The sequence below is a fragment of the Lissotriton helveticus genome, chromosome 6, assembly GCF_964261635.1.
Source record: "Lissotriton helveticus chromosome 6, aLisHel1.1, whole genome shotgun sequence".
Taxonomy (NCBI): Eukaryota; Metazoa; Chordata; class Amphibia; order Caudata; family Salamandridae; genus Lissotriton; species Lissotriton helveticus.
Genome location: NC_136067.1, coordinates 1,850,262,579 through 1,850,288,632, shown reverse-complemented (window position 1 = coordinate 1,850,288,632; position 26,054 = coordinate 1,850,262,579). Strand labels below are relative to the sequence as shown.

Below are 26,054 nucleotides of genomic sequence, written 5' to 3'. Positions count from 1 at the left end.
GCAGTTTCGCTGGGTACAAAAGGGAGTACTGTATGTCCGGCTGCATCAAGAGCTTCTTAGCTGGGATGAATTCCTTTCTGGCCGCCTGCACTAGTGGGGTAAAATCAGGGTAGAACGAAATGGAGTTGCCTTTATGTGTTATTTTACCCTTCTCTCGAGCAAGACGCAGTATCAGATCCCTGTCCTGATAATTAAGTAGCTTGGCAAGGATGGGTCTCGGCGTCAAACCCACAGGCGGTTTCTGGCCCAGCGCCCCATGTGCACGTTCAACTGTGAAGACCTGAGACAAGTTCGGATCAAATAGATCATGCAGTAGGTCCGTGACAAAGGTCTCCATCTTGCCAATGGCGGTGGTCTCCGGAATACCAGTTATGCGCACGTTGCAACTGCGGGAACGCGCTTCTAAGTCATCTGCCTTTGCGCGCAAAAATTCAACCTCTTTCTCCAAATTGGTCATTTGCTGTTTGGACTCCTGCCGGAACTCGCAGCATTCTGTGTGTCTGTTTTTGAGGCAGTCTAGGCGCGTTTCGTGTGTTCCAACCTGGGTCTTAACCGACTCGAGTCGAGACGTCATGCTGTCGAGCTTAGTGTCAATGCTCCTAAGACTAGATCTCACTTCTAGCATTAGCGCCCTAACATCAATGTCTTCATCAGCATCAGGCGCATTATGTTCTTCAGGTACGGGATCCTGTTCATTTTGTTTTGCTTGACGTTTCTGCTCGAACGTGAGCTTAGGTTGTCTCGGGTCGCCCTTGCCCATGCCCATCGTAATTAATACAGTAGGGTCCTGACCAAGAAATTCGTATGGTGTGAGGAGGAGCTACAAGCGGCCGTATGGTCGTGTTTGCGGGCGCCAACGAACTATGGTTATCCAATGTGCAGGACTAATGTACACTCCCCTAATGTCTCTGCAACAGTTCGGGTTCGAGACTTTTCTGCGCGCAGCACGCTATCTATTACCTTCCTTCCCTGAGGTCAATGCTTGCCAGCCAGTTCCTCTTCGCAATAGTTATGGGCGAGACCCGCTGTTCAAGTGGCTGTTGCAGCGTATCCCGCAGGCTGAGCACCATCGATGAGCAAATGCCCCAGACGTAGAAGGGTATCTAGCACAATCCCCCGATGTGGCGAGAGTAATGCGTTCTACAGCTGGAGGTGGCGCGGATTAACGGCGGTCTCTACCCTCGCTCATAGTCACATCAGCCATCCGGAGGATAGTTCGGGGAGCACACCAGTTTGATTACAGCGCAGTTCTTTATGCACCACTCGGGTCAGGCCACTTAACGCACACACCGGAAAGCGAGCGCAATGGCGATGCGTCTCTTTTTAGCCAAATAGCTCGACCATGGTATTCCAGGTACAGCCCAATCCCTGAAGAGTCGGTGCGACAAGACTCCCCCGCAGATCAATTCAATAATCGCCCTGATCACGTATAGTCCGAGCTTGCTCACCGAGGCTCCCCGACTGCCCCTCCGTTTTTAAAATGGCGGTCCGCCAGGCTTCGCGAAAGTCAGGCAAACACCTCAAACTATAGCCACTGCTTCACACTCGCTCACGTAAATATGTTCTTCCGTTCATGTATGTGTCCATCTCACATCTGCCGGAGTGCCTCGCTCACCTTCACGATGTCAGGGTCTCAAACGTTTATTACTGGCCCGCGCAGGTGGGTCGTCACAACACCGGGCTGTAGTAGGTCGCGACTTCCGAGCAGGGCTCCACACCAGGCGGGCTCCGCACTCGCAGCTCACCGGCAGATCACACGGAGCCAATAACTTCACGTCGGATCGCACCAGGACCAGCAAACTTTCTCCACTGCCGCTCGATGCCCTCAGCCACCTCCGAATCAGGAGATGTAGGTTAACTTCACAACCTGGTCCGGATTTTTAACAGGATTAATAGCGCAGCCGGCGGAGCTCGCTTAGAAAGCGGCCATGTTGCTGCTCGGCCACCCCCCCAGGCTAATACAATTAAAAGTCCTACATCGCTTGTACTACTCACGCACCCTGTTGCATCAACTGGGAAGGGTGGACTCAGCCCTATGTGTAAGAGGTTGTATGCAGGAGTGATCCTTCTACCACATCGTCTGGGAATGCCTGGTGATACAAAGAAATTTGAAGGGGGTGACGGACGGAATAAATGTAGGAACTTGGTTTGCCAGATCCCCGGGGGTAGCCTGGCTCGAGCGGGTAGGCACCCGAAGCTTAGGTGTAAAGTGACTACACAGCACACGCATCCACTGAGACAAGAAGTACACGCAGAGACTGAAACCACACCAGTGGGTTTGATTCAAATAAATACGTTTTATCTAAGATCAAGATCAGGGCAATCAAAAATCACAGTAGTAATAACTCATTACCTTTCCTTAAAACGTATATTTTTCAGCACTAGGCCATAAATACATAAATAAATAAATATTAAATAGTGAGTAACTGTAGGCCCTTCAGAAAATACTGCCTAGACAGGATTAAAACATTTCATGTAGCATTGGTAAAATCTTCCAGTGAGCATCTGCAAGGAATTCGTTAAGGAGACATGCACACACATTTCATTTTGCAGGAATAAAACATTTCTTTATACCCCTGTGGGCATCTAGTCAACCTTTCCTTATGCAGGAATAAACATTTCATCCCAGGAATGACGTTTCATTACTCAGCAATAACATTCCCTAGTTGCAGGAATTAGCAGGTCATCAAAGGAAGGTAAACATTTCATTGAACGTAGGTAATGCATTTCATCAAGCCAAGTAAACCCTGCATCAAGCAACAATAAACAATCCCTCAGCCCATATACCTAACCTCTGGGCTGGCCTAGAGTGAGTGGAAGCAACTAGTTCTCCCCAATGGTTGTGGAAGGGGGATTGCCGGCTCTGACCCAGTTGCGGTATTTTCAGGGTCAATTAGGGCCAACGGGGCCCAGTCTCAAGTTCTCCAGGGGGTGGGGGGGGTCACGCTCCTCCCCCTCGCTCCTGGGAGGTCCCGCATTTGTGTGGATTCCCCGCCCTCCCCGGGGCTTTACCTGTAGTCTTCGGGCCTTCCCAGGGCCCCTTGCGATGATCTCGGCAGGCAGAGGAGGACTGCGGCCCTCCGGGGCCTCACTCGGCCCAGTGCGGTGTGGGGGCGATCGGGGAGGCTCGCGACTCTTGAAGAGCCTCCCGCGCCGCGAAGCAGTCGGCCCCGGGCCTCGTGCTGTCGACAGAGGCCGGGGACCGGTCGGGCACAACCTCTGCAAGGGCGCGTCACAACGGGCCAATGAGGGCACGGCGGGGTCAGAGTCCAAGACGCACCCCCGTCACGTGAGGCTGGTGTTGGGCTTCTTCGGCCTACTGAGGCCTAGGGCGACCCTCCGCTGGCTCTGAGGGCCGCCGGGGTGAGGCGATGAGGCGCGAGGATCTCCGCGAAGGGGGCTCTGGGGCCGTGGTCGTGGGGACCGGCCTCCAGACACAGCGGGGATGATGCGAACAGCGCGGCCCTCGGCGGTTAGTTTCGCCCCGCTACCGCGCTCCTTCACCTCAGCGCTCTGAGGGACGGTCAGTGCTGCTTCTCTCTCCGGGCGCTGCGCAATGAGGCAGAATGGCACGTGGCACCTTTAAGCGCCTCAGGGGGTTACCGCGCTCACTCGTCACCGGCGCGTCAAGAGCAATGTCAGCAGTTCTTGGCAGGCTACAGCGCTCAGGGGGGAATGCAGTGCTGGGTAGAGAAAGCGCTGGGGACAGGCTTTTCCTTAGCGCTTGGCAGGCAGGTTATCACTTCGGGCAGAACAGCACTGGGGGCACAGGTTGATACACGGGCGCAGAGGTGGTAAGGCCCAATACCTGGTTGATCCCCAGTAGTCCTTGGGGGCACAGAAAGGGGGTCTTCTCGACACCAGTTGAGTCCTGCGCCCTTCTGAGGTAAAGTCCTGGTTTCTTGAGGAGGGGGGGGGGGGGGGGGGGTTGTGAGTTGAAGGCTTTCCTCAGCAGGTCACTTTAGGTGGTCCCTGGGTTCCCCTCCCGCCGGGCCAGATCAGTGGGCTAGTTCAGTGTTCCTTACTCAGCTTGGTAGGCAGCGCCTAAATCCTGTCACCCCCAGTGGTATAGGTTCCTGACTAGGCCCTACCGCCTAAGTCTCCTGCGTAGGTTCCCCCAGGTCAGTGATGCCCCAACTGACTTGAAAGTTTCCCTCCCTTTTCTTTTATAGTGGCAGTTGGCAGTGGGCAGTTGGTGACCACTCCCCTATTCTGGAAGGTTCCAGGAGCTTCCTCACTCTAGCTATGGGCAGGCAGGCAGGCTGGTATTGCAACAATATTTAGTGGTTCCAGCCAGCCTTTGGCTACTAGAGTGCATCTAAAAAGACCACGCTGTAGTAGCAGGGGTCAGTGGCAACCATGTTGGGGGAAGAGAGCACCTGCACCTTAGCATTGATTAGAAATGGGAAGGTGCCCAGAGACCTAAGGCCAACCAAAAAGAAGGTGGGAAAAATTCGGCAAAAGCGAAAAAAAATAGGGAAAGACCACCCTAAGGCTGACAGGTCTAACACTGGGGTTCTGGGGACGAGGGTACCAATGAGTGAAAAGTGGCTAATTCTGATGATTCAGGGAGAGGAAGAATGGCCAAGACATACAAAGATATGGCTCGCACTGGCATCAGGGGTGGCCAAGAGAAATATAGCAAGGAAACGGGGGACCCACCCCACAATGGTAGCAGATTATGAGGCAGATATGGACTGGTGCCAGAGGGCAGAGTAAGTGATCTATAAGGCATGGGGATGTCCCAAAAACAGGGAGACAATATGGTCGCAATGGAGAAATTACAGAGGAACAACACTGGGGCCGTGAAGTATCAGGGGTATTCATATAAAGACCATATTAAAACAGAGACACAAGGCTATCTTGGAACTGGTACAAACTGGGGGCAATGACGAAGGGCTCAGATTCCCTTACACACTATGTAAGATCACTCCCAGGGGGAATTAATGTATCAAAATGTGTGACGATGTTTGTACTGTACGTTCTGCATACATACTGTATAATGAGCATGGTTAATAAAAAAAAAGATGTTAAAAAAAAGATGTTAAAAAAAAGAAGTATATATATATATCTGAAAGTCTTTTATAGGAAGCGCGATTACCCCTTGGAGTGGCTTGATGCTAGGCTGGGCATCTGCTGCAATTAACCTGAGTTAGAGATTGGTAGTGAGGAGGTAGCTCTCCACAATGAAGATGGTTTTGTTGCGCACGCAGACTAAGGGAAAAATAAATATACAAGCTTATCTGTAAAAAAAAGAGAAGAAACCACCTACCTGAAATTTGAGAAAGGGGGAGACTGAGGAAACGTGCAATAGAACATGTTAATCAAAGAGAATACATTTGGAATTTGCTTTATAGAGTACTGGGATCTTTCGTATTGGCCTCTCAGTGACTTAGACAGGGGTTCTAAAAAGTTGATATTTTGGAAATATGAATCCATTGAAAGGCAGCAAGATGGGAAGAGATATGGTAGTAGGGTAACAGTCCAAGAATGAGTCAATCAGCCACATTCTGTACTTTGTGAAGTGCTGCAGTAAGATAACAAGGAAGACAAACAGAGTGAGCTGTCAAATGTGTGACCTCTTTCATAAAAATTTCAGACTTGTCAGTATTAATTTATAAGGAGTTTTTGTTCATTCGGTTGGTAACCTAGAATACCATCCATTGCCAACAAAGGTGGCTATCTTAGAATGGTTTATGTAATAAGGGTAAAATAAAAACCTTTCAAAGATGGTCACCCAAGCTTCTGCCCATGTGTATTCAGGGTTGTCTATATTTGATTTTTTTTTATACTTTAGTAAAAACCATTCTAAAATGGTTGCCCATGTTCTTCTGTGTACATTATAATTGTGATGGGCCAAGCAACCTCTGTCAGTAAGACTAATGGAACAATACACCATTATTCATGAGGGCCTAATGGGACCATACCACCTAGTGCTACTCGGTAGCAACGTGTCCAAGTGTCATCAATTACTGATGCCCAGTCACCAGACTACTCCTTCTTGTCACACACCCTGACCTTTAATTACTCTTTTGTTGAGAGGATTTTAACCTACATGTTTCTTGCTAGAAAAATACAAATTCTTAGGCATGTTTCGCAATCAGGAATGCTTTATTAATATGTTATTTGTACTTCACTTCAGCACACTTTGATTTCAGGACCAGTCTTCACTGCTTGGCAATACTTCACAGGACAACCTCCTGATTGTTTTTTATAGGTATTGCTTTAAGTCACTTACGCTGTTTGCGGCAGAAGCAACTTAAGAACAGTCTTTAGGGGCAAGGAGAAGCACATTCATCCCTTCTACAACAGGAACACTGCTCTGGAACCAGGACCTAATGGTCCATCTTGGAGTAGTTGCAGCCTCAGTCAAGTCTACATAGGTGAACCACATTGTTTTTCAATTAGAGGCAACTGAAAAACATTAATGCATTCAATAGGAGAGATTAGACATTTGCTTGCTTCCGTCATGCAGGGCAGGTGCTTCTTTCATTATAACTGCATTTCTACCGATTTTTATCTTGCTCTGTATTTGGGACATAGCCCAACCATTCATTAGTTTCTTAGATTTTTTTATTTTTATTCTTTATTTTAATTTTGTTCACATAGGTGCTTTGTTGATTTTATAACTTTTTTGTTTTATTTTACATCTTCCTTTTTTACTTAATTTTCTTTCCCATTAGCGGCACAGTGATGGAAGACTCTGGGCTCTATTTTAATCACCCCTATTACTCATACAGGGTAGCCATTTTCCCTTACATTGGGTGTGCTTCTTCATCACATGGTGGTGCACTTAAGTCTCACAGTGCTAGACCAAGACCACTGGTTCACTTCCTCAATGCATCCTAGGTATTGCCTTACCTTTTTTTTTTTTTCAATTCCACCACTCTTTCATTGCGCTTGTATTTTGAACCAGATGCCATCCGCCACTTTGTTTCATTAATCTGTTATTTTAGCTGTTTATTTTAATTTGATATGCATAAGCACTTTCATGTTATAAATGTTGGATTCTTTTTTTTACATCATCTGTATTGATTTATTTGCAGGACAAAACTAGAGAGATTACTACGATTGGCCGCTAATTCTGATGGACACAGTAATGAGAGTTACAGGGCCAATCAGAATTAAAAGGGCCATGAAAAATACAGCACATGGGCGGCCATGTTTGAATTGTGCCTGCCTATTTATAATGAAAGCAATATAAATGGCCACCAAACTTTAAATGGTTTTGGTTACTTTATAACAAAAAAAACGATTCCAAGTTAGTTGCCACGCCTGCACATGCATGCAAAGACAGCAATCTTGGAATTTTCAAAGAAACAAGCACTGGAAAAATACTAGGTCTGCTGCCAACACCAATTCTATTGGTGCTACCAATGTGTGTTTACAAAAAACTTCAAAGTTGCATACCGCTAGTAGCAATCTGGTTCAAACTAGGCAAATAATGTGGCACCAGTACATCATTTTAGGCAGCATTTAAGCTTGATATTTTAGAGCATCCATAAAAAACCCAGTGTATTTGCAGCTGAAGACTTATGATTAAAGAATTTTTGAGTCTGAAACATTTTGGTATGTTAGTTTAATATAGCATCTATGTACACAATGAATACATTATTAATTACAATATTTTAAAATAATTTGTACAAAATGCAAAATTGCAAATTAAAATACAAATAAAATAAAATAAAAACGCTGGACAATACAATTAAAAGTGTTTAAAACAATGTACTAATATTTGACCATACAAGTCTTAAATTGCACACCAACTGAAGTGGTTTGAGTTACAAAAAGTCAATGTTCTTCCACCAGAAAGCCTTGCTGCTAGAAAAGTGTAAACTATTGTACTTTACAGTTGTCCCCTTCTACAGGCTGCTGAGGTAAATGTCTTGAACTCCTCGATCGACGCCTTTTTTGACTTGTAACTTTGTCTTGTGAGGTAGCTTTTTCAACCTTATTGTGCACTGACAAAGGCGAGTCCTCAGATCCTGTGTTGGACGGTACTACAACTTTCTGAGCATCATTAAGCTGCAAAATAAAAATAAAACAGCGTTAGTTGTTTTAAGAAACAGAAAACAAGTTTGTGTCCCTTTAACTTGAGTGACCCAACTAAAGGTGAAGCTTGTACCCTGACTTTTCTTTAGCCTAGCCAATGTGCAAATCTAGCGTGCATGCTTAGGCCTAGGTCTAGCTATCATGATTGTGATTTTTGTGTTACAGATAGGAACGTTTCTGGACAGGGCCTGCTCTTTTGTCTTTACCCAAGTGCTACTTTAAGAAGGCTGATGACAGCCATGTACAGAGGGGCCTATTCAAAAATTGCATTTAGTACTATGTTTAGTAGTACTACAATAGCACTAGTAGCACACAACAAAACGTTATTTACAATCAAGCCATTAAACAAATAGGTCTCCAATTCTCCTATATTCTTATGTAGAGATATCCACACAAATAGGTATATATACTTTTTAGTAGTAAAAGTGGGAGGGACAGTGGTTGTAAAATGGGGAATATTTACGACTAAAGGGAAGGGGTTTGGGGACGAGTAAGAAGGAATTAAGGCAGGGCTAGAAAAGAGTTTGGGGAGGGACATGAACTCAACAAAAAAGTAAGCCCATTCCTATTCATAAAACACACTTCTCAAGTTAATACAGCTGAAAATGACCAAAGTAACTCCAGTACCACTGATGGACAGTCGCAGGTACTGCAACGCCTTCCACAGAAAATACTGGTGGAATGAAATTAAAATGAAACCCCGTGTGTTATCACCTTTCCATAACTATTTTTAACGCTACATATTCCACCTACTACCCGTTAGCTGCAACTCTCTACTGTTGTTAACATAAACCTTAAATAAAAGATAAACAACACAAGAAATAATGTTAAAATAAACAAATTTCTTTTTTTTAAATGTATATAAAAAGATATTCTAACGTTATCAATTATAAATGAATATTTTATTTTAAAATAATTTAATGACTTTTTAAATTTAAAAATAAATGTCATTGGAAAAAGCATTAAATAAATTTTCTACATAGTTTTAGTACCTTTCAAATACATAGTAAATATAAACATTTTACTTTAGTTGGGTTTAATTGTTTTAAAAAAAATCTTTAAAAATTAAGTTTACATTTAACATATTTCAATGTATTAAAGATGTCATTTAAAATGTACTTAATAGTGGAGTAACATTTAAAAAAATATTCCCCATTTAAAATACACCAAAAATTATATGACATTAAAATATACAACTTTAACAAAGTTTTATTAATTTCCCTATGCTTAATTCAGGAACCGACATCTAAGGAATAACCCCTCAAAACGGATTCATGAACTTTTGACAGTAGATCAACATCCCCCTGTCTGGAAAATCAATTTAAAGGTGGGATCCAAACTATCGCATTTTGTTCTATGTTCAAGCTCTTATTGACCAATGAAAGAAGTGTCCTGCAGAGTACTTCTAAGAGTTACTGTAATCCAGGGCTCTTGCCTAAAACCATGGCTGCCTGCTCAGAGAAGGAAGGAGTGTGGCTGGCCTTGTGGAAGGAGAAAGAGTCCAGGAGAAATCCAGCCATTTTCCTGGAGTGTGGAGTACCCAGAAGAGCAGACTTGGTACTGGGACAGTAACCTGCAACTACCTGAGCTGGGAAAAGACACTTGGCCTCCCTGACTGGTTTACGTGGCCAACTGCATAAACTACCAACACCCCAACTGCTACATTAACAGCAATATCTGATTTGCTGCTCGCTCCCACTGGTCTGAAGGATGCAACGATCAAGGATGCGTAACTGCTACTGGGACTGGTCATTCTGTTCTTCCCCAGCACAATGATCCAAGAGGCATAGCCACTGCCCGCAATCACCACCCCATGGCTAAGGAACAGACATGCAACCTAGAAGGGCGCATCACCAGCTCTGCACTGAACCGCATCTCAGCAAAGAGTTAACATGGGGGCTGAAATGCCAGCCTGTTTTGGACTAAGAAAGAGAATCCTGCAAGTTAACTGCCAGCAAGAACACTTTTTGCTCAAGTCAGATAATGTACTGAACCTAAAGGTTACCAAGCAGATTGCTCACCAAAACAGAATCATGAGCTTGCAACTGTGCCAGATTAATATCTATGTTCTTTTCATTAATAAAAGATCCCTGTAGTTGGTACGAGAACTGTTGAGTCAGGCTAGGGCATGTTGTAGAACCGTGTTGGTGAACCCCATTACTGTGTCTCGGTTTCTTTTCTGACTGAAAAAGAATAAGACATGAAGCCAATGTTCAAAACAATAACTCTAACCAGATATGTGTTCATTTTCGTTCATACTAAAACTACAGTTCAAACACGGCAAGTGATAAAAAACAAAATAAAAAACACTGTTGGGTTACTGCCTTCGATATACAGGATGTCGGAGGTAAATGATCCCTACCGCTTTGGTTAGGCCCAGTAGCCCATGCCTGCCCCGCAACCCCCGCAAACAAGGTCTGACAACTATGCCTGACTGGCTTTTCACAACGAAAAGAATTGGAAGAGGTTACTTGGCTTAAGTCAAAGGTAAACTGGTATTCTCCACTGCAAAGTAGAGTGATAACATCTTGGAGTGTGATCATGCAAGACTGTTTACCTGACATAGGTCTAACAGGCAGCTATACTACTCATTTTATTTTTCCTCACTGGAAGCACCCACAGAAAATCTCTTTGTCTGGCAGTTGGGCAGTAGTTCCCTCGAGGCATCAGCAGAGTTTCATTTTCAAGCTCTTTCAGGTGGGTGTGTGATGCTATTGTGTGTGTTTGTTGAACTCAAATCTGTCAGCAAAATGAAGGATACTTAACATTCATCTCTAAATTAATTTTCAACAATGGAAATGTTCTGAAATTCTGCCACATACTGGCACTCACAGTGTAGTGGCTGGAGGGGGCTGAAACTAGTCAGGGACATTTGGTGTCTGGGTTCCAAATTGGACAGCTCCTCTTTGTGTAGGATTTTTCTTTGATACAGCCTTCTGTTACCACAGCCCAGCTGATACAGTTGGTGATGGCTGTGACACAGACCGGTATTTGATGCCTGGGTACAGTTTCTGGATCTACGAAACGTGTAGTCAAGTCTGAAGGGATCCATGCAGGGTCAGATTTTCTAAATGCTTTTATGCCCAGTAGAATGTCATTAACCTGTTTTTCAAATAAGTGTTTTACCATCGAAATGTATATTCAGATTTTTTCCATGTATGTCTGGTTGAAAGAATGTGCTTCCTTCTCCAGCACAGTCAAATCGACAGGCACGTAATCAGAAAGTCTGTATTCCAGGGCACATGATTTATGGAAGCAGAAGCACACTTTCCCTATTGAATTATATTTGTGGCCTATCTTTCGTATGCTCTGGAATAGATCACGAGGAAGGGAAACTGTAAGGCAGACAATAGCATAGTCGTTATAGCAAGAGCACTGGCCGCCTTGAAGATAGTGCCTGCTATGATATCCATTTTTTCCTGAAGTGATCTATGCACCTTTTCTCTCAGACAAGCAACATTTGCGGCAACTGAGATCCTTGGTCAGGTAAAATTATTCGTAAATCAGTTTTTGCCTGGCCTGATGTGGAATCAAGTGCCATGTATTTCTCGAGTCCTGGAGACAGACACTTTAGTGTTTAGGTATGGAAGGCATCACATCAACAGAAAGGGTTCTAGAGAACTGTGGATGTCCTTTCCTTACTTAACAGACTTTTCGCACACTTTGTGGTATGATAAGTTGTACAAGCCTGGAGGGCATTTTCTGTTTGGTTTGTATTCATTCGGATTGACTTGCCGGAATAACAGTCCTTTTCCTTGACAGTCTGTGCATAATACAGAGTGCCTAGAACATCGCCCTTTTAGCGTTAGGTAGCCAGTTGAGTACTTGCAGGGCTGGAGTCATGCGTTCTCTGGGTTCAAGGTGGAGACAATGTGCGGCAGGATCATGGATGAGTTAGTTTTGCTGATGATGAATGCAGGTGCACAAAATTATAGACTGTTGGCCGAGTTAAGCATAAAGATTACAAGTGTGAGGATGGCTTGCAATTTATGTTGGTGTGCAAGGTATGAGGCCATATGACGTTAGGCTGGTACTTTTGGCATTGTCCACCGGTCATAATCTGTCTTTGCGGTATTAAGCTGTAGATGGTTATTTATCGTCCATCAGTTCATGACACGAAGGAAGTCGAGTTGTGAACTGTAGAAGCCTATGGGGCTATCCATTTTTGAAATAATCAAATGTCATCTGCACAGTTGTAAAATGTGAGATTGAATGATTTAGCAGATATGGTAAGGGGACCAGGTAGATGTTAAATAATTGAGGGGATATGATGGGCCCCTGAGGAACACAACACTGTTGTGTATGAGGAGGTGATGTGAAAAAGGGTAGGTAGACTACACTTTGTGAGTTAAGAAGCAATCCAAGAGAGCATTTTCACAGATTCAGATATTGTACAGTCCTTGCCATGGTGTCTGGGTGTTGACTGTGTCAAATGCAGCTGATAAACCCAGCAGTAAAAAGGCAGCTACTTAGTGTTTGTCCGCTGAGAGTTTTAGATCATCCCAAATGGATATGATGGCTTACTCTGTGCCGCTTGCCTGATCTGAAATCAGACTGAAGGTATGACAGCAAGCCATATTGTTCGGCAAACACTGCTCTCTCAAAATATTTTCCTAAGAATGGTCCGTTTGAGAAGACCTGTAGTATGCTGGGTCAAACAGGTCAATGTTTTTCCTTTTCAGGAGGGTTCTAATGTAGGAGGGTTTGAGCTCAGGTGGAAATGAATCTAGTTCCTGGGATTTGCTGAGCAGCCACCTGACTACCTTTCCTACAGTGGTTGAGCAAAGATTATCTTTAAAGATTTGTGACTGTGCTGGGTCTGAAGGTGATCCTGGGGGTCTGGCTGCAATGATAATATTGAACATATATTTTTGTAACTGGGTATTGAATGTATCCATTGATGAATTATCTTTTTGTGGAGGTTAGGCCATGCATTGTGTGTAGCCTGTGTTCTCCTTACTTTTCAATCTTTAAATTGTTGAGATCAATTAATGGGAGATGTTGTCACAGTAGTCTTGTGATTGTGATGTTTCTGTGTTTAGCCACTCTGAGTTTTGGAATTCTGTTGGAATTTTATAGAGTTCTATAGAAGGGCAGCCTGCTTCAGTTTTGCAAATAAAGTAGTGGTGTCTTTTTGCGGTTTTCATGGCTCTTTTGTTGGTTCTGTAATAGTACAATAGCATGCTTTTGTTTGTTTCATCTCCTGATTTTCTCTATCTGCATTCTAGTATGTTGAGTTGAGTTTTCATTCTTTTGATGTTATCATTAAGCCCATATGCTCAACTCAAGATGTGTTTTTTGTTGGTATCTGTTTGTCAAGTGCAGTGGAAATCCAGCTGTAGAAGGTATGAATGTCTTTTGGGTGTATGTTTATTGGGGTTATTTCAAGGTGGGTGTTAAGTTGCTGGTCATCTAGCTTTTTTAAATGTTAGTTGTTGGTTTTTGTTGTTTTCAAAGTGTTGTTATTGATAGGTGTGTAGATCCTGAAAGTGATGATGTGGTCACTCCAGATTACGGGAAAGCTGTCTGTAACTCTGTCTAATCCTAAGGGTGCAAATGACATCTAGCTTGTCCTGCGCAGAGGGTTCGGCCTTAAATGATGTTGTAGGTTGAAGGCTTCAAGGTTGGTTGTAATAGCTGTGGTTAGATTCTTCTTGTCAAACCATGACTTGAGGTCTCGGTTTAGGTGGTCCGGACGGGTGTTGGTTACTGTATCTAGTAGGATATCTTTAAATGCTGTGTTGTGGTCTATATATTAAGAGGAAGGAATAGGTAATAGTTGGAGTGGCATGGCATCTTATTACCATGAATTCACAGCCGTCCATGGTGAGGTTCTCAATTAATGGTATTTGTAGAGCTTTTTATGGATTAGCCAGGCCTCCTCCAATTTTGCCAATAAAGTGTTTGTTAATCTGCAAATCAGGCAGGATGGCTTTGAGGCATATGGGTGACAAATCTTCGCTAAGCTAAGTTTCTGTACGATGGTGAGATCTGATGTTTGAGAGTAGGTCAAAGATGTTCAAGCGATTTTTGTTCATAATCTTCCGTAGAAGAGTAAGCATTTTGAATTGGTGTGTTTCTTCGTACTGTTCTGTAGTATAGGTGGAGGTACATAGGCATTTTGATGTGGCTGGTTTGGGATGAATTGTGCTTGTAGCTTTGGGTGGAGAAGGAAGCAAACATGGTCACAAAGAGCTTCACACACCCAACGAGTTGCAACAGTTTCATACATCAGACGGAAAAACCAACATGACGGGCAAGCAGTAAGACAAAGGAGAAAAGGAATCAGTGAGCAGAACAAGCGAGACATGGGCTGAGCAAGCAAGAGGGGAGGTGTTGGGGTGTCAGAGAAAGTACACAGTCTCAGCAGAGAGCAAGGAACAGAACACATACTCCCTTGGAGACCTAAATAAGAAGTAAAAGCAAAATAGGTCCATGACTTCAGCATTGGAGGATACAACTCAGCCAATCAAAGCAAGGGTAAAAAAGAAATGAGCTCGAACAGGGGAAGGTAGAACAATAGGTTTCCTGTCACAGGGAGGTGTGACCACTTCCCAGACAGGACTTAGTGTGTTGAGCTGCGGGGGCTTGCCAGTACCACCAGAATTCTTTGAGGGGAAAACATTTGGTGCCCTCCTTCAATACTCCAGTTGGAACCAGTTCAGAGAGTCCTTGGCTCCCGCTCTGATGCGAAATTGGACAAGACATGGGAGTATCCTCCCCTCTGTCCAGCCCCTCCTCCGGGAGGGACCCATGAATCGTCCCAACTCTTTCCCTAGGGTACTTAAGGGATTACCTGTGGATGGCTCTTCAAATTTGTTGTGGGAAATGATTTAAACCCGAAACCACTTCAACTTTGACCATCTGGGCACTGTGGACTTTGCCTGGAACCGAACCGGCATCAAGGAAGACTCCTGCTGCTCCTTGTCTCGCTGTTGTGCAAGTCTTCTTAGTCATCTGTGCCTGTGCTTCATCCAGGTTCGTCTCCAGGCCTATGGGCAGAAAGACACCAGAGGGAATCCCCCTTGGAGTGAAGGAGTCACTCCCTGACATCTGCAGGCACCATAATTAAGCTGACCGGTCTGCTGCTCCTGACCTCCTACGGATTCCAAAAGGCTCTGCAACACAGGTAGTGGTTCTACAACTCCCTTGAGGCCTGACCTGTCCTCTCAGCAAGTTTAAGGCCAGCTTCCCTCGTCGGAACCGTTGGAACAGAGTTCCTGTGCACAGCGTCGACTTGCCGCTGGCAAGGCTTGATGACTCTGTACTCCAGAGATCTTCGGTCTACAAGAAGCTCCAGCCTCCAGCATCTCTCCTGCCAAGATCTTCATCCTCACTACATCCTCTGCACCTTGGTCCTGCATCTTTGGTGAGCTGCTTGTCCCCTTGTTACTCTTGTGCCTTCGCCCTGTGGGTCCTCTGGAGGGTCTTGTTTTCCTCTAGTGGGCTCCCCTGCTTGCTCGGGGCCTGGTCTGACTCTCCTGCAACTGGTCAGTCCCTTGGACCTTGCTGGTCCCAACGTTGCACCTTCTTTGTTTACCACATCTGTTGTTGCTGTCAAGACTTGTTGGTACTCCCGCTGGACACCAACACCCTGGTTCTTGACTTCCGACGTGGGCGAGCTCGTGAATGGCTCCTGGTCTTCCACAGCATCGCCTGGTCCTCACAGCAGCAGCAACAAGGTCACTGTCATCACTCCTGCATCTTCAGTTATCTTTGGTCATTGGTCTTCTGTGCTTCCTGGTCACCTCCGTGTGGCATAGACCCTGTCCCCTCTGCTTGCATCTTTACTGAAGTCCTAAATTGTGGTCTACAGCGGTTTTCAACGACACTTCGCACCTATGCACCCGGCTTTCCTGGTGTAGCCTGGTTCTGGGGGTACCCACAAGTGGGGTGACTCTCCAACCTTTTGTCTTCCACTGGGTTTCTTCGGGGTCCACTGGGAAGGGTCCTCCTTGGAAACTGCAATCGCAACTTCCCCATTGACTTGCATTGAGTACGCGGCTGTGTTTCCACTCTGCATACAGCCTTGGTGAGGTTCCAGGGTACTTACCTCCGGTGGTTCCTTGGGTATCATGCTCTTCTGAGTCTACTGGTCCAAGTCCCGATTTCGGTCACAGTTCGCATTCCACTTTTTTAGTATATGGTTTGGTCTCCCCTTGGAGACTGTTGTCTATTTGTGTTTACTTACTTGTTTACATTTTTGTGTATTATGCAGATATCTCCGGGTAAGAGATACACCAATGCGTTAGTGAGTGTGTATAATAAATGTACTTATTTTTATAACTACACTGTTTGGTTCTTTTTCGTTTAACCTAAACAATAGATTACATCTGGTAAAAAAAGCTACTTAATACTCCTTCTGGACTAAACCTGAAGGCTGCTCTCCACAGCTACCACTTAAGAGCTTTCTATCGTTGTTGAAGATTACTAAAATCACCATAAGGGTTGGCTGGATTAGTGAAGGGTACTTCACTTAAATAAGTGAGCACCATATACTAAGCCAGCCTCCTACACGAGGCATCTATAGTGATGGTCACTGTTGGAGTTAGCGATATGAAGGGTCTCCTAGTTATATTTGTCTTGTTCCAGCACTCCATTTCCTACTGCACTCTGCGTGGAACTCACTAGATCTTCCCAATCCCCCGTAGCTTGTGACCACTGGCTCTGGACCTATTCCTGAATGTGTCTCATGTGCAATCTTGCATATGGTATTAGAGGTATGCAGGATGCCATCATTCTCAGTATCTTCCCTATATTCCTCATGGATAGAGAGTGACTTCTGGTATTGAGGAGTATGTGTTAACAGTATTCTCTCCTCACAGGGTATGCTGTCGCCTCAGCTGTATTGGTTCTTGCTCACAGGAAGAGATTCTCTTGTTCTGGTGTGAGTGACGATTTTTCCATGTTTATGATAAACCTTAGTCTATGGAGTGTCATCACTGTTTTATGCGGTTTCTGCACTTGTGTAGTGAGGCCGCTTTTACCAGCCAGTCATCTGGGTAAGGGTACAAGTATATTCTTTGCCTTCTAGGTGTGCAGCAACTGCTGCTAAGCATTCTGTAAACACTGGGTGCTGATTTTATTCTGAATGGCAGCACATTGATGTGGTAGTGTAGTTTGTCTATAACAAAGCACAATAATATTTTGTGCTTGTGATTCATTGGGATTTGTAGATGTGCATCCTTTAGCTCTATGGTCGCCATATAGTCTACCTTCTGAAGCTGCGGAATTACCTCTTGCAACATTGTTATTTTCAATTGCTGTGTCTTTATGAACTTGTTTAAGAAACTAAGGTCTACTATAGGGCATAACGATTCGTCTGTTTTTGGTACCAGAAAGTATGTGGAGTAGTTTACCTGGTTGATCTCCTTCCTGGTTACTCGCTCTACTGCCTTTTTCTGAAATATTATTTTCACCTCTCATGGTAGAGAGGTCTATTCTTCTCTTGCTCATTCATCTTCTGTCCTCACCCTGTTGGGTGATTGACCAATTCTATCCATTGTCGTGTTCAATGATCTTGTATATCCACTCGTCTGAAGTGACCTTCCTCCACTACTGGAAGAATTATCCTACTCCGCCCCCCCAGGTGTGTGTGGCTGGGGTTTTAGGTTTTTTAAGTCAATTGCTTTATAGTGCTGCAGCCTCCCCTCTCGGTGGATGTGCTCTGCCTCTAGTCGGCCGCCAAAGGGTTCCCTCTGTGGTGCCTGGTACAGCCACTGTTGTGTCGGTGTCTGCACCTGGCTTGTACTATGGAAGCTCCTTCTTCCCACTGGTCTTCTAGTTGCTGTACCTCTTGTCCTTGCAGCCACCTAAATTTCAAGGGCTCCCATCAATTTTGCTGTATCATTATCTTTTTTCAGCTGCTGCAGGGTATCGTCCACGGTACTGCAAAAAAGGTGTTCTCCGTTGAAAGGTGTGTTAGTGAGATTGGCTTGGACATCATTTTTTAAGCCTGACACCCGTAGCCAGGCAAGCCTTATTAGGGGTGTCACAGCCATCATTTGTCTGCTCGCCCTGTCTTCCGAATCTAGTGTCAATTTTAAAACAGGTGTTGACGATATTCTTCCCTTATTCTGCGAAGGATGTCGCTCTCCTTTGGTATTGCTCAAGAAGGTGTTTAATTAGCTCTGGCATATTTTCCCAGTGTTAGTAAGCATATCTGTTGAGAAGGGCATTAAAGTGAGCAATTCATCACCGGGTCACAGCTCCCCTTTCAAACTTCCACTCAACCATATCAATTCTCTTTCTTATCTGAAGGAGTTCCAGGGGTAGTTGGCACGTTTGCCCTTTTTCTGGTGGTGGATGCAATGATGAAAACAGTTCGCACGTTGCCTCCAATGTATGTAGGGTCCTTTGAGGAGTGTTTGTACTTCTTTACGGCACTGAGTGTCACCGATCTGCAGGTTCCTAGAAAGCCTCTCTCCCCTGGTCCAGTATGCTCAGGAGGATAAGCAAATATTGACTCTTATCCTGTGAGGGTAGTAATGTATCTAGTAAAAAAAACATGTTTGAACTTCGCATATACCAATTGGACACCATACTTGTCAGTAGCCCTCTTTATTAGTTGGTTGTACAAGGCAATATCGTCCAGAGGTGAAAGCCTCAAAGGGTATGTCTATTCCCTCCTCCAGGGAATTGACATGTATGTCCGGCCATTGTGTCTGAAGACCCTTTCAGTATCCTGAAACAGGCCCTAGAACTCTGGGCCCTCTTCCTCATTGAAGATCTCATGATTCTCCTCTTCCTGTTGCTCTGGGGTCATTAGAGGCTCTAGTTCCCTGAGTCTCGTAAGTGTTCCGTCTGAGAGTTTGACGGAATTCTTAACTCAGATGAGTAGAAATCCTTTTTTTTTTCCAGGAGGATCGCAGGCATTTTGGCTTCGAGACTCCTTTTCTTTCATTCAGGCACTCTTAGGCATTGAGTGAGAGTGTTGATCTCTTTTTCTACATCGAGGCCTTTGGTGTCTGTGTTTCAGTTGACCCATTTTTAGCCTTTTCTTGACTTTGGTCGTCCTTCTACGCCAACATGTCCGCATGGGGTGTCCTTGGTGTGGGCCCCGTGGGGCTCTTTAGACTTCTGCTTGCTTTTGATAGGTGACAACTTTGGCGCTGAGGCAGCTTTTGTGGTTCTAGAGTCTATTGTTAGAGTTGCATGCATATTGATTTTTTGACTTTACCTGCAGCCCCATGCCTTTGTGTTTTTGTTGTTCTTGCTTGACCTTGATGACTTCCTTCTCGAAGTCTCAGCCCCCTCCCTCAGCTCCTTCGGCCATGTTTTGCTCCTCCTCACTAAACAAACCCCAGGTCTCTCAGCGGCAGAGTTTCCTTCGGCCCCTGCATGGCGTAATGTTTTTCGTTTGGTTCTCCCTTGCTCTTCAGGTCCTCGGTTTGAATTCCATGCTGGTTTCGCAGTTGTGGGCACTGTGGTCTCTTGGTAGGCAAAGTTTGCACACATGATGATTGCCCTTCTGGGCAAACTTGTTGTGACATTCGGGCAAAAGCAAAACGGTGTGTTTGACATTTTCTGTGCATTCTAAGGTGTGTAGACTTGAATTTCGTTTACTTCTCCGGAAGAGGGGGTAAAAACCAATCACAGTTGAGACGGTATCCCTCCTGAACATCGGCGTTCTCTTCAACAAACCTTCTGTATACCTCTCTTCTTTTGGCGATTGGAGAGCATCCGCAATGCTTCCAGAGCCAAATGCAGAAATAATATTCTGAAGATGGCGACCAATCTTGAACGCTTTCGGGAAAGGGCACCTGACGTCAGGAGATGTTGGACTAGACAGTAAATGATGGGGACAGTCAACGCTCAACAACAACAAAAAAGAGAAGGACTAATATACAAGAGACGAGTTCAAGACCCAACCACTAGATGACGGAATAATGCAGATCACATCAATCCATAAAAGATTCATGCTGCAAAAGCTGCTGCCACCTGTTCCTGGATATCTTTTGGTGTGCTATAGTTAAGTGTTTTGGGAAGGTCTGTACTCTTGAATGTCTGTAGGACAACATAGGCTCTGTGCAGGAGTGATAGGTGTGTGCATCTGGCAAAGAAACAGATAGTACTCCCTCAAGGTCTTTGAGGATGTAATATCTGCATAGGTGTCTACTACTCCAAACCCTCACCCCAATTCTTATCCTCCTGTCCCCAGAAACCCCAACCCAACTGCCCCTCACTTAAGTACAATTGAGATCTTAACCTATCTTTCTCACCTCTGAACTCCGTGCATCTCAGCTTGATCTCGATCTTTCTTCTTGGATTGCGGTCTCTCATGTCTGACTATGTGGTCTACGGTCTCAACTCTGCAGTGCTGTCTATCATAAATCTGTGCCTTTAAGGATCTTTCCGTCTCCCCTCTCTCCCCTCGAGACCTCTGTTCCATAATCGTTCACCTCCATTATTAGTTGCTTCTGTGGGAGACATCATGAGTGAGGAGCTCCCGCTCATCCCTTTCTCTTCAGATACAAAGCGAAGACCTACGGTTAAGAAAGAAGGGGCTGACAGCAATGACGAATGCTCTCGACCCAGTACCTTCAACTTCCGTCCCTCCTTTGACGAAGGAAAAACAGGCTTAGTGACCTGAAGCAAACTAAGTATGAAAGCAATGAATAAGAAGCTAGAATGGAAAAGTGCATTTGAGTAATGCTCAATGTTGTCAGGCTATCATTTGCCTGCCATTGCCTACTAAGAGTGAGCTCCCCATAAGCACCAACATCATAACTACATTCACACTGAAGAAAGCCTGGGTAACTGTCCAAGCTAGACATGTAAGGATCCTCAATTTCAGTTCACACTCATGTGCGTGTGTGTGTGCGTATATATAGATATCTCTATATATACAAATACACACGAGAGTGAACTGAAATTGAGTATCATGTATGTGTGTATATACATATATATATATATATGTATATACACACACACACACACACACACACACACACACACACACACACACACACACACACACACACTTACTCACATTCTCATCAGTGTTTTAATGTAGCTTTCTACAGAGTCTTTTAGTAAAACCTGAGCCATCTGGGTATAGTGATGGGCCCCGCAATTTCCAGGACAGAGACTCAACATCTCTTAAGCGATCTGATAGAAACCATAATCATGCAACATGATGAACTTGGAAATCAAAGAAAATTGTAGGAGAAGTAGAATCACCCCTTCCCATTTTGCTGGTCAACTGAACAAGGAAATATTGTGTTTTTAGCTGATCCTGGTGGCGGTTTACTTGGGTCAACCCTGCACTGTGCAACTAAGGATATGGAATCCAAACCATACAAAACACCTTTCTTTTTTTGTCGATTTTGAACCTTCTAGTGTTTTGGACCTCTGCTATAAGTGTCCCCTACTGGAGTCTCATTCTCTGTAGGCTTCTGTTTAAAATGCTATAAGCTGAAAAACTAGTTCCCACCTTCTAAAATAAAGTGCACCAACGCACAGCTGGTGTAGGAGGCTCTGTGCATGTTATGCATGAACAAGAATACACCTTGGTGAACATTAATAAAGACGGCTCAGAATAAATTGTTTTAGACCGGCTGAGGACTTGTTAATCAATCTGAAATCCAAAAGAAAAAGCTTTTTGGCTGAAATATGGGTGAATGAAACCTAATTAGAACGTTTGACTGGCATGAGGTAGAAAGGCAAGTGACAAGTTTTCCTTACAAAGATTTGGGTCCCAAACATATACAGAGCTAAAATTTCTCTATATGCTTTTATGTTTATATTTTAAAATTGGATACATTTACTTGATGCAGCCTTGACAAAATTCAGGCCTTTGTTCACCCTGCTGGGACAAGTTAATTATCCCACTGGCAACCTGGCAGTCCAAATTCTACTCTTGCGTAATTGGCCCATTTTCCAAGATTAGCCGTCTCCTGGGAGAAAAAGGGGGTATAAGTGAAATCTCCAAAATGTTATCAGCTGCCACTCTCTGACAAGCAGGGGAAGGATGCTGCCAGAGAAGATAAAGGTAGGGAAAGCAGATGTGTCACTCCAGTTGCCACAGGTTTGTTTTCTTTGTATTTTGGATGAAAGAAATCTTATCCTGAGTAGGCGGAATTAGGCTAACAAGGTGGGGGGGGGGGGGGATCTTTTCCAATGTTTCTTCAATATGCTAGTTTTACATTTTACATAATGCTGTGCAGGGGGTGGAGTTGGATAACCACTGGGCTTCTCTCAGGAAGTGCAGAGTAAAGGGTGGAATGGGGATGTCATATTTCTGGATAGGATATCTAGAACTCTCTACCTTCATTTTCAAAACCCCTGCAAGGAGGACAGTTGGGAAAAGGAGCAACGGAAGAGGAAGGAAACAGTCAAGCATGCTGATGAATCCTTTTCTAGGATTTGTGGACCCACTCTGGGCTTGTATATTTGGGATTTATTTGGACTGTCTCCACCGCACCTCTATCTGGGGTCACTAGAAGGTGGATTTGCTGGGTACCCTGAAGGAACAGTCCTCCATTGTACTTCTGTGAACTGATCCTGCTGTGGGTGCCTCGGAGGGTTTAAGCAAGGCTCCTGCCGTACACACAGGCCCCCGCAAGTAGGCAAAGACCTTTGCATAAGAGGAATGTAGGCAGAGAGATTTATCTGCATGAGGATCGTAGGGTGCTGCAGCAGGAAAACTTCAGTCAGAATAGTACTAACTGCTAGAACAGGAGTGCAGGTACAAAGATCTTTGCAAACCACTTAAATGCCAGGAGGGCCTAAAAGCCCACTGCCAGTGGCAGGATGCTAGTTCAACAATTATAATGTGGTACAAATATGAAAAAATTAGAATGATACTTTCCATTTTGCATAGGTGTTTGTCCAGCAGGGCACAGGTTAAAATCTATCCACAAAACTTTTCCTTTGTTGCTGCAAATTTGGCAAAATGAGCTGTATTGACATTGGTGGTGGTAATAACACCTTTTTAAGAACCAAAATATACTCTACTTTGTACTGGCCAAATCTTGGTTGTGGTATATCACGTCACCAATCGCTTCATATGACAATACAGGACGATAATATACAGTTACCCTGCATGAGAGATGAATACATTTATTTTATTTTATATCAGACATCGGAAATAATTTACATATGTTGGCTATTCAAAGGGTTAAGTGTCTGGGCATGCTGTCGTCTTGATATTGCCATCTGCTGTTCCACTTTACCTTTTGTGATTTGCTGACCGCAGCTGTTGGTTTGAAAATGTCAGGTAAACCATCATAGATACCGCCAGAAGAAGAAGGATTTGATGGGGATTCCTTCTGTGCTGCAATGCGTGGACTGGTCCTTAGCGTTGTTCTCCTCATAATGAAAGGGCTAAGCTTTCCTTTAGGAATATCAGCAAATCCTGAATTAAAGAAAAAGCTTTTTAATGCAATGTGAATAAACACCTTTCTGAAAGCAGAAGCAAAGAACAGACTATGAGCTTTATCATACTGCTTAATCTCAAGTCAGCATAATCACAATAACAACAAAATAGTACTAAAACATTAACGTTTGCATTGTATTCTTGCAGACGCATACCATTCTTTCTGGAAACTTACATTTCTGAAATTTGAATTTTAAGATCACTTCTAAAGCTGTACAATTTTGGTTGTATATCACACTAGGATATATATATATATATGTATATATATATATATATAAATATATATAGTGAAAATCCTTTTCATCGAAAAAGAACAGAGCCGCAAGGGGAAATCAGGTTGGACACAGCTTTATTTCAAATAGTCCCAGCTCTGGCGAATGCATTTCGGCGGTTGTGCCTTCTTCAGCGCTGTCAGCTGTTGAGATCCGCTCTAATGTTCTCATTCTGTTTTGAATAATTGCCTGCACTTGTGTCCCTCCTTCTAACACGGTCAGCGCACCAATCAGAGTCCGCGTGCAATGTCAGCGAACTCCAATTCCCAGCATGCCCCATCATGGTATCCTGAGCTGGTGGCGTGAAGGAGTGAACAATCACTGTTAGCAGTGCAGGCTTCAGGTGAGTCGAGTGGGTCATGGATCCGCTGAAACAAGTAGGGTCCTTGCTGCGTCCCTTTGAATACTGCAGCAGCCAGATGCGCTCGGTTGATGCATGAGAAGGGGCTGTCAAATGCGAGACAGATCGCCCTCTTATATATATATCTATATCTATATATATATATTTATATATCACAGCAAGTTGCCCGAATGAGGAGATGCCACACAACGAAAGTTTGAATGCCTTTAATGAAGGGACAACAGGGCAGCAGAGAAACAGAGAAACAGTGTCCCCTCAAAGAGTCAAAGCCCAACGAGTTTCGAGCACTCCATGTGCTCTTGTTCACGGGCAAGGAGAAAATAAGCAGAGCGGCAGGTACGAAGGACCATATATTTGATAAACAGTCCCGCCCTTGTGGGCGTATGCACTCAAGCATTATGGTTCTTGTGGTCCTTTCGATATTAAAAACCCCAGTGGGTGCCGTTTTACATACGGTGACTCCTAGCCAGTGTATACTAATCAGCACGGCGAGATGCTTAGCCCCCACTCAACCCACTGGGGAAACACTAGGAGTCAACGTATGTAAAACGGCACCCACTGGGGTAAGTAAGGAGAAGAGGCCACTTCGGAGAAAACAAGGAAACCTTTAATGAAGACAGCATGTGCATAATGAATTTCGGCCAAAATGGCCTTCCTTAGATGCGGCTGCTCCTTGAATGTAGCTCCGCCACCACCTTTATGTGTCCTGCAACTACCTCATTAGAGGAAAAGTTATTTACCCCTAGTCACATGATCACAGTACCACTGCCATCCATAGTGGACTTCGTTACCCAGAAATCAGTGTTTCTGTCTCGATGTTGCGTGGAGAAAAAGTAGCCAGGAACAGGTGCACAAAGTAAGGACAGGACATCCGGGTACGGTGTTATTAGGCTCCCTTGGGTCCCCTTGACGACATATATGCACAAGTTACTACTTGTGTAACGATATATCTGTAAGAGACATTAGTTAGTATTAGATTCCTCACCTTAGAATATCCCCAGGCGTCAGACTGGATCCGGAAACTTTTGCGTAGCAGTACCCTAGCGCGTCGGTAGGCGTCGTCTGCGGTCCGCGTCCGTCGTCGTGATGACGTCGTCGGAGTACTTACACGCCGCCTCCGCGTGCTGACGTCAGTTCTTAGACACAGCTTTTCCGCACCAGAAACGCAGAGCCATGTTAAAAACCAACACTGGTGCCATTGAAACTAGGGCCCTGAAAGGGGGTAACCCTAACCCTAGATATCGGTTCGCAGAACGGAGAGGATGGGTGGGTCGATAAGGAATCTAATACTAACTAATGTCTCTTACAGATATATCGTTACACAAGTAGTAACTTGTGCATCTGAAAGAGACACGTTAGTATTAGATTCCTTACCTTAGAATAGATACCCCAGCAATACCAACCCCGATGGTGGGTCTGCGAACCAATAATCACACCAGAAAGTCCTGGAGGACAGAACGGCCAAAGAAGTCATCCCTACGGACTTGGCTGTCGAGGCAGTAGTGTCTTGCAAACGTGTGCAGCGAGGCCCACGTAGCTGCCTGACAGATGTCTTGTAATGGCACTCCCCGGCCCAGGGCAGTTGTAGTCGCCGTGGCTCGGGTGGAGTGAGCCCGTAAGCCAACAGGGGGCTCCTTCCTAGCCAAGGAGTAGCATGCCTGGATACACAAGATGATCCACCGGGAGATGGTCCTCTTGTGCACCGCTTTCCCCTTCTTAGCGCCCACGTAACCAACAAAGAGTTGGTTATCGATCCAAGTAAAATGAGAGCGCACGTTTTGGGTCCAGAAGGTGGAGCCGCTCTTCCTCTTTAGAGGGATGCGGTGGCGGGAAGAAGGTTGGCAAGGTGATAGACTGCCTGATGTGGAAGGCCGTGACAACCTTGGGCAGGAAAGATGGCTTAGTACGCAACACCACTTTGTCCGGATGGACAGAAAGGAAAGGTGGAGTACAAGAAAGAGCCTGGAGCTCACTCACTCTTCTGGCAGAG

At 44.7% G+C, this 26,054-nt stretch overlaps 1 protein-coding gene across 1 annotated transcript in view; it reads right to left on the bottom strand.

Moving 5' to 3' along the window:
- Positions 1 to 6,092: 6,092 nt before the first annotated feature.
- Positions 6,093 to 26,054, bottom strand: part of CENPF (centromere protein F) — a 421,242-nt gene continuing 401,280 nt past the window's right edge. The window contains exons 19-20 of the mRNA XM_078649780.1: positions 23,229 to 23,410; positions 6,093 to 8,025 (exon numbers count right to left, since the gene is read on the bottom strand). Of these exons, the coding sequence (XP_078505906.1) occupies positions 7,837 to 8,025; positions 23,229 to 23,410 (371 nt within the window). The 3' untranslated portion in view covers positions 6,093 to 7,836. The remainder of the gene's footprint in view (positions 8,026 to 23,228; positions 23,411 to 26,054) is intronic.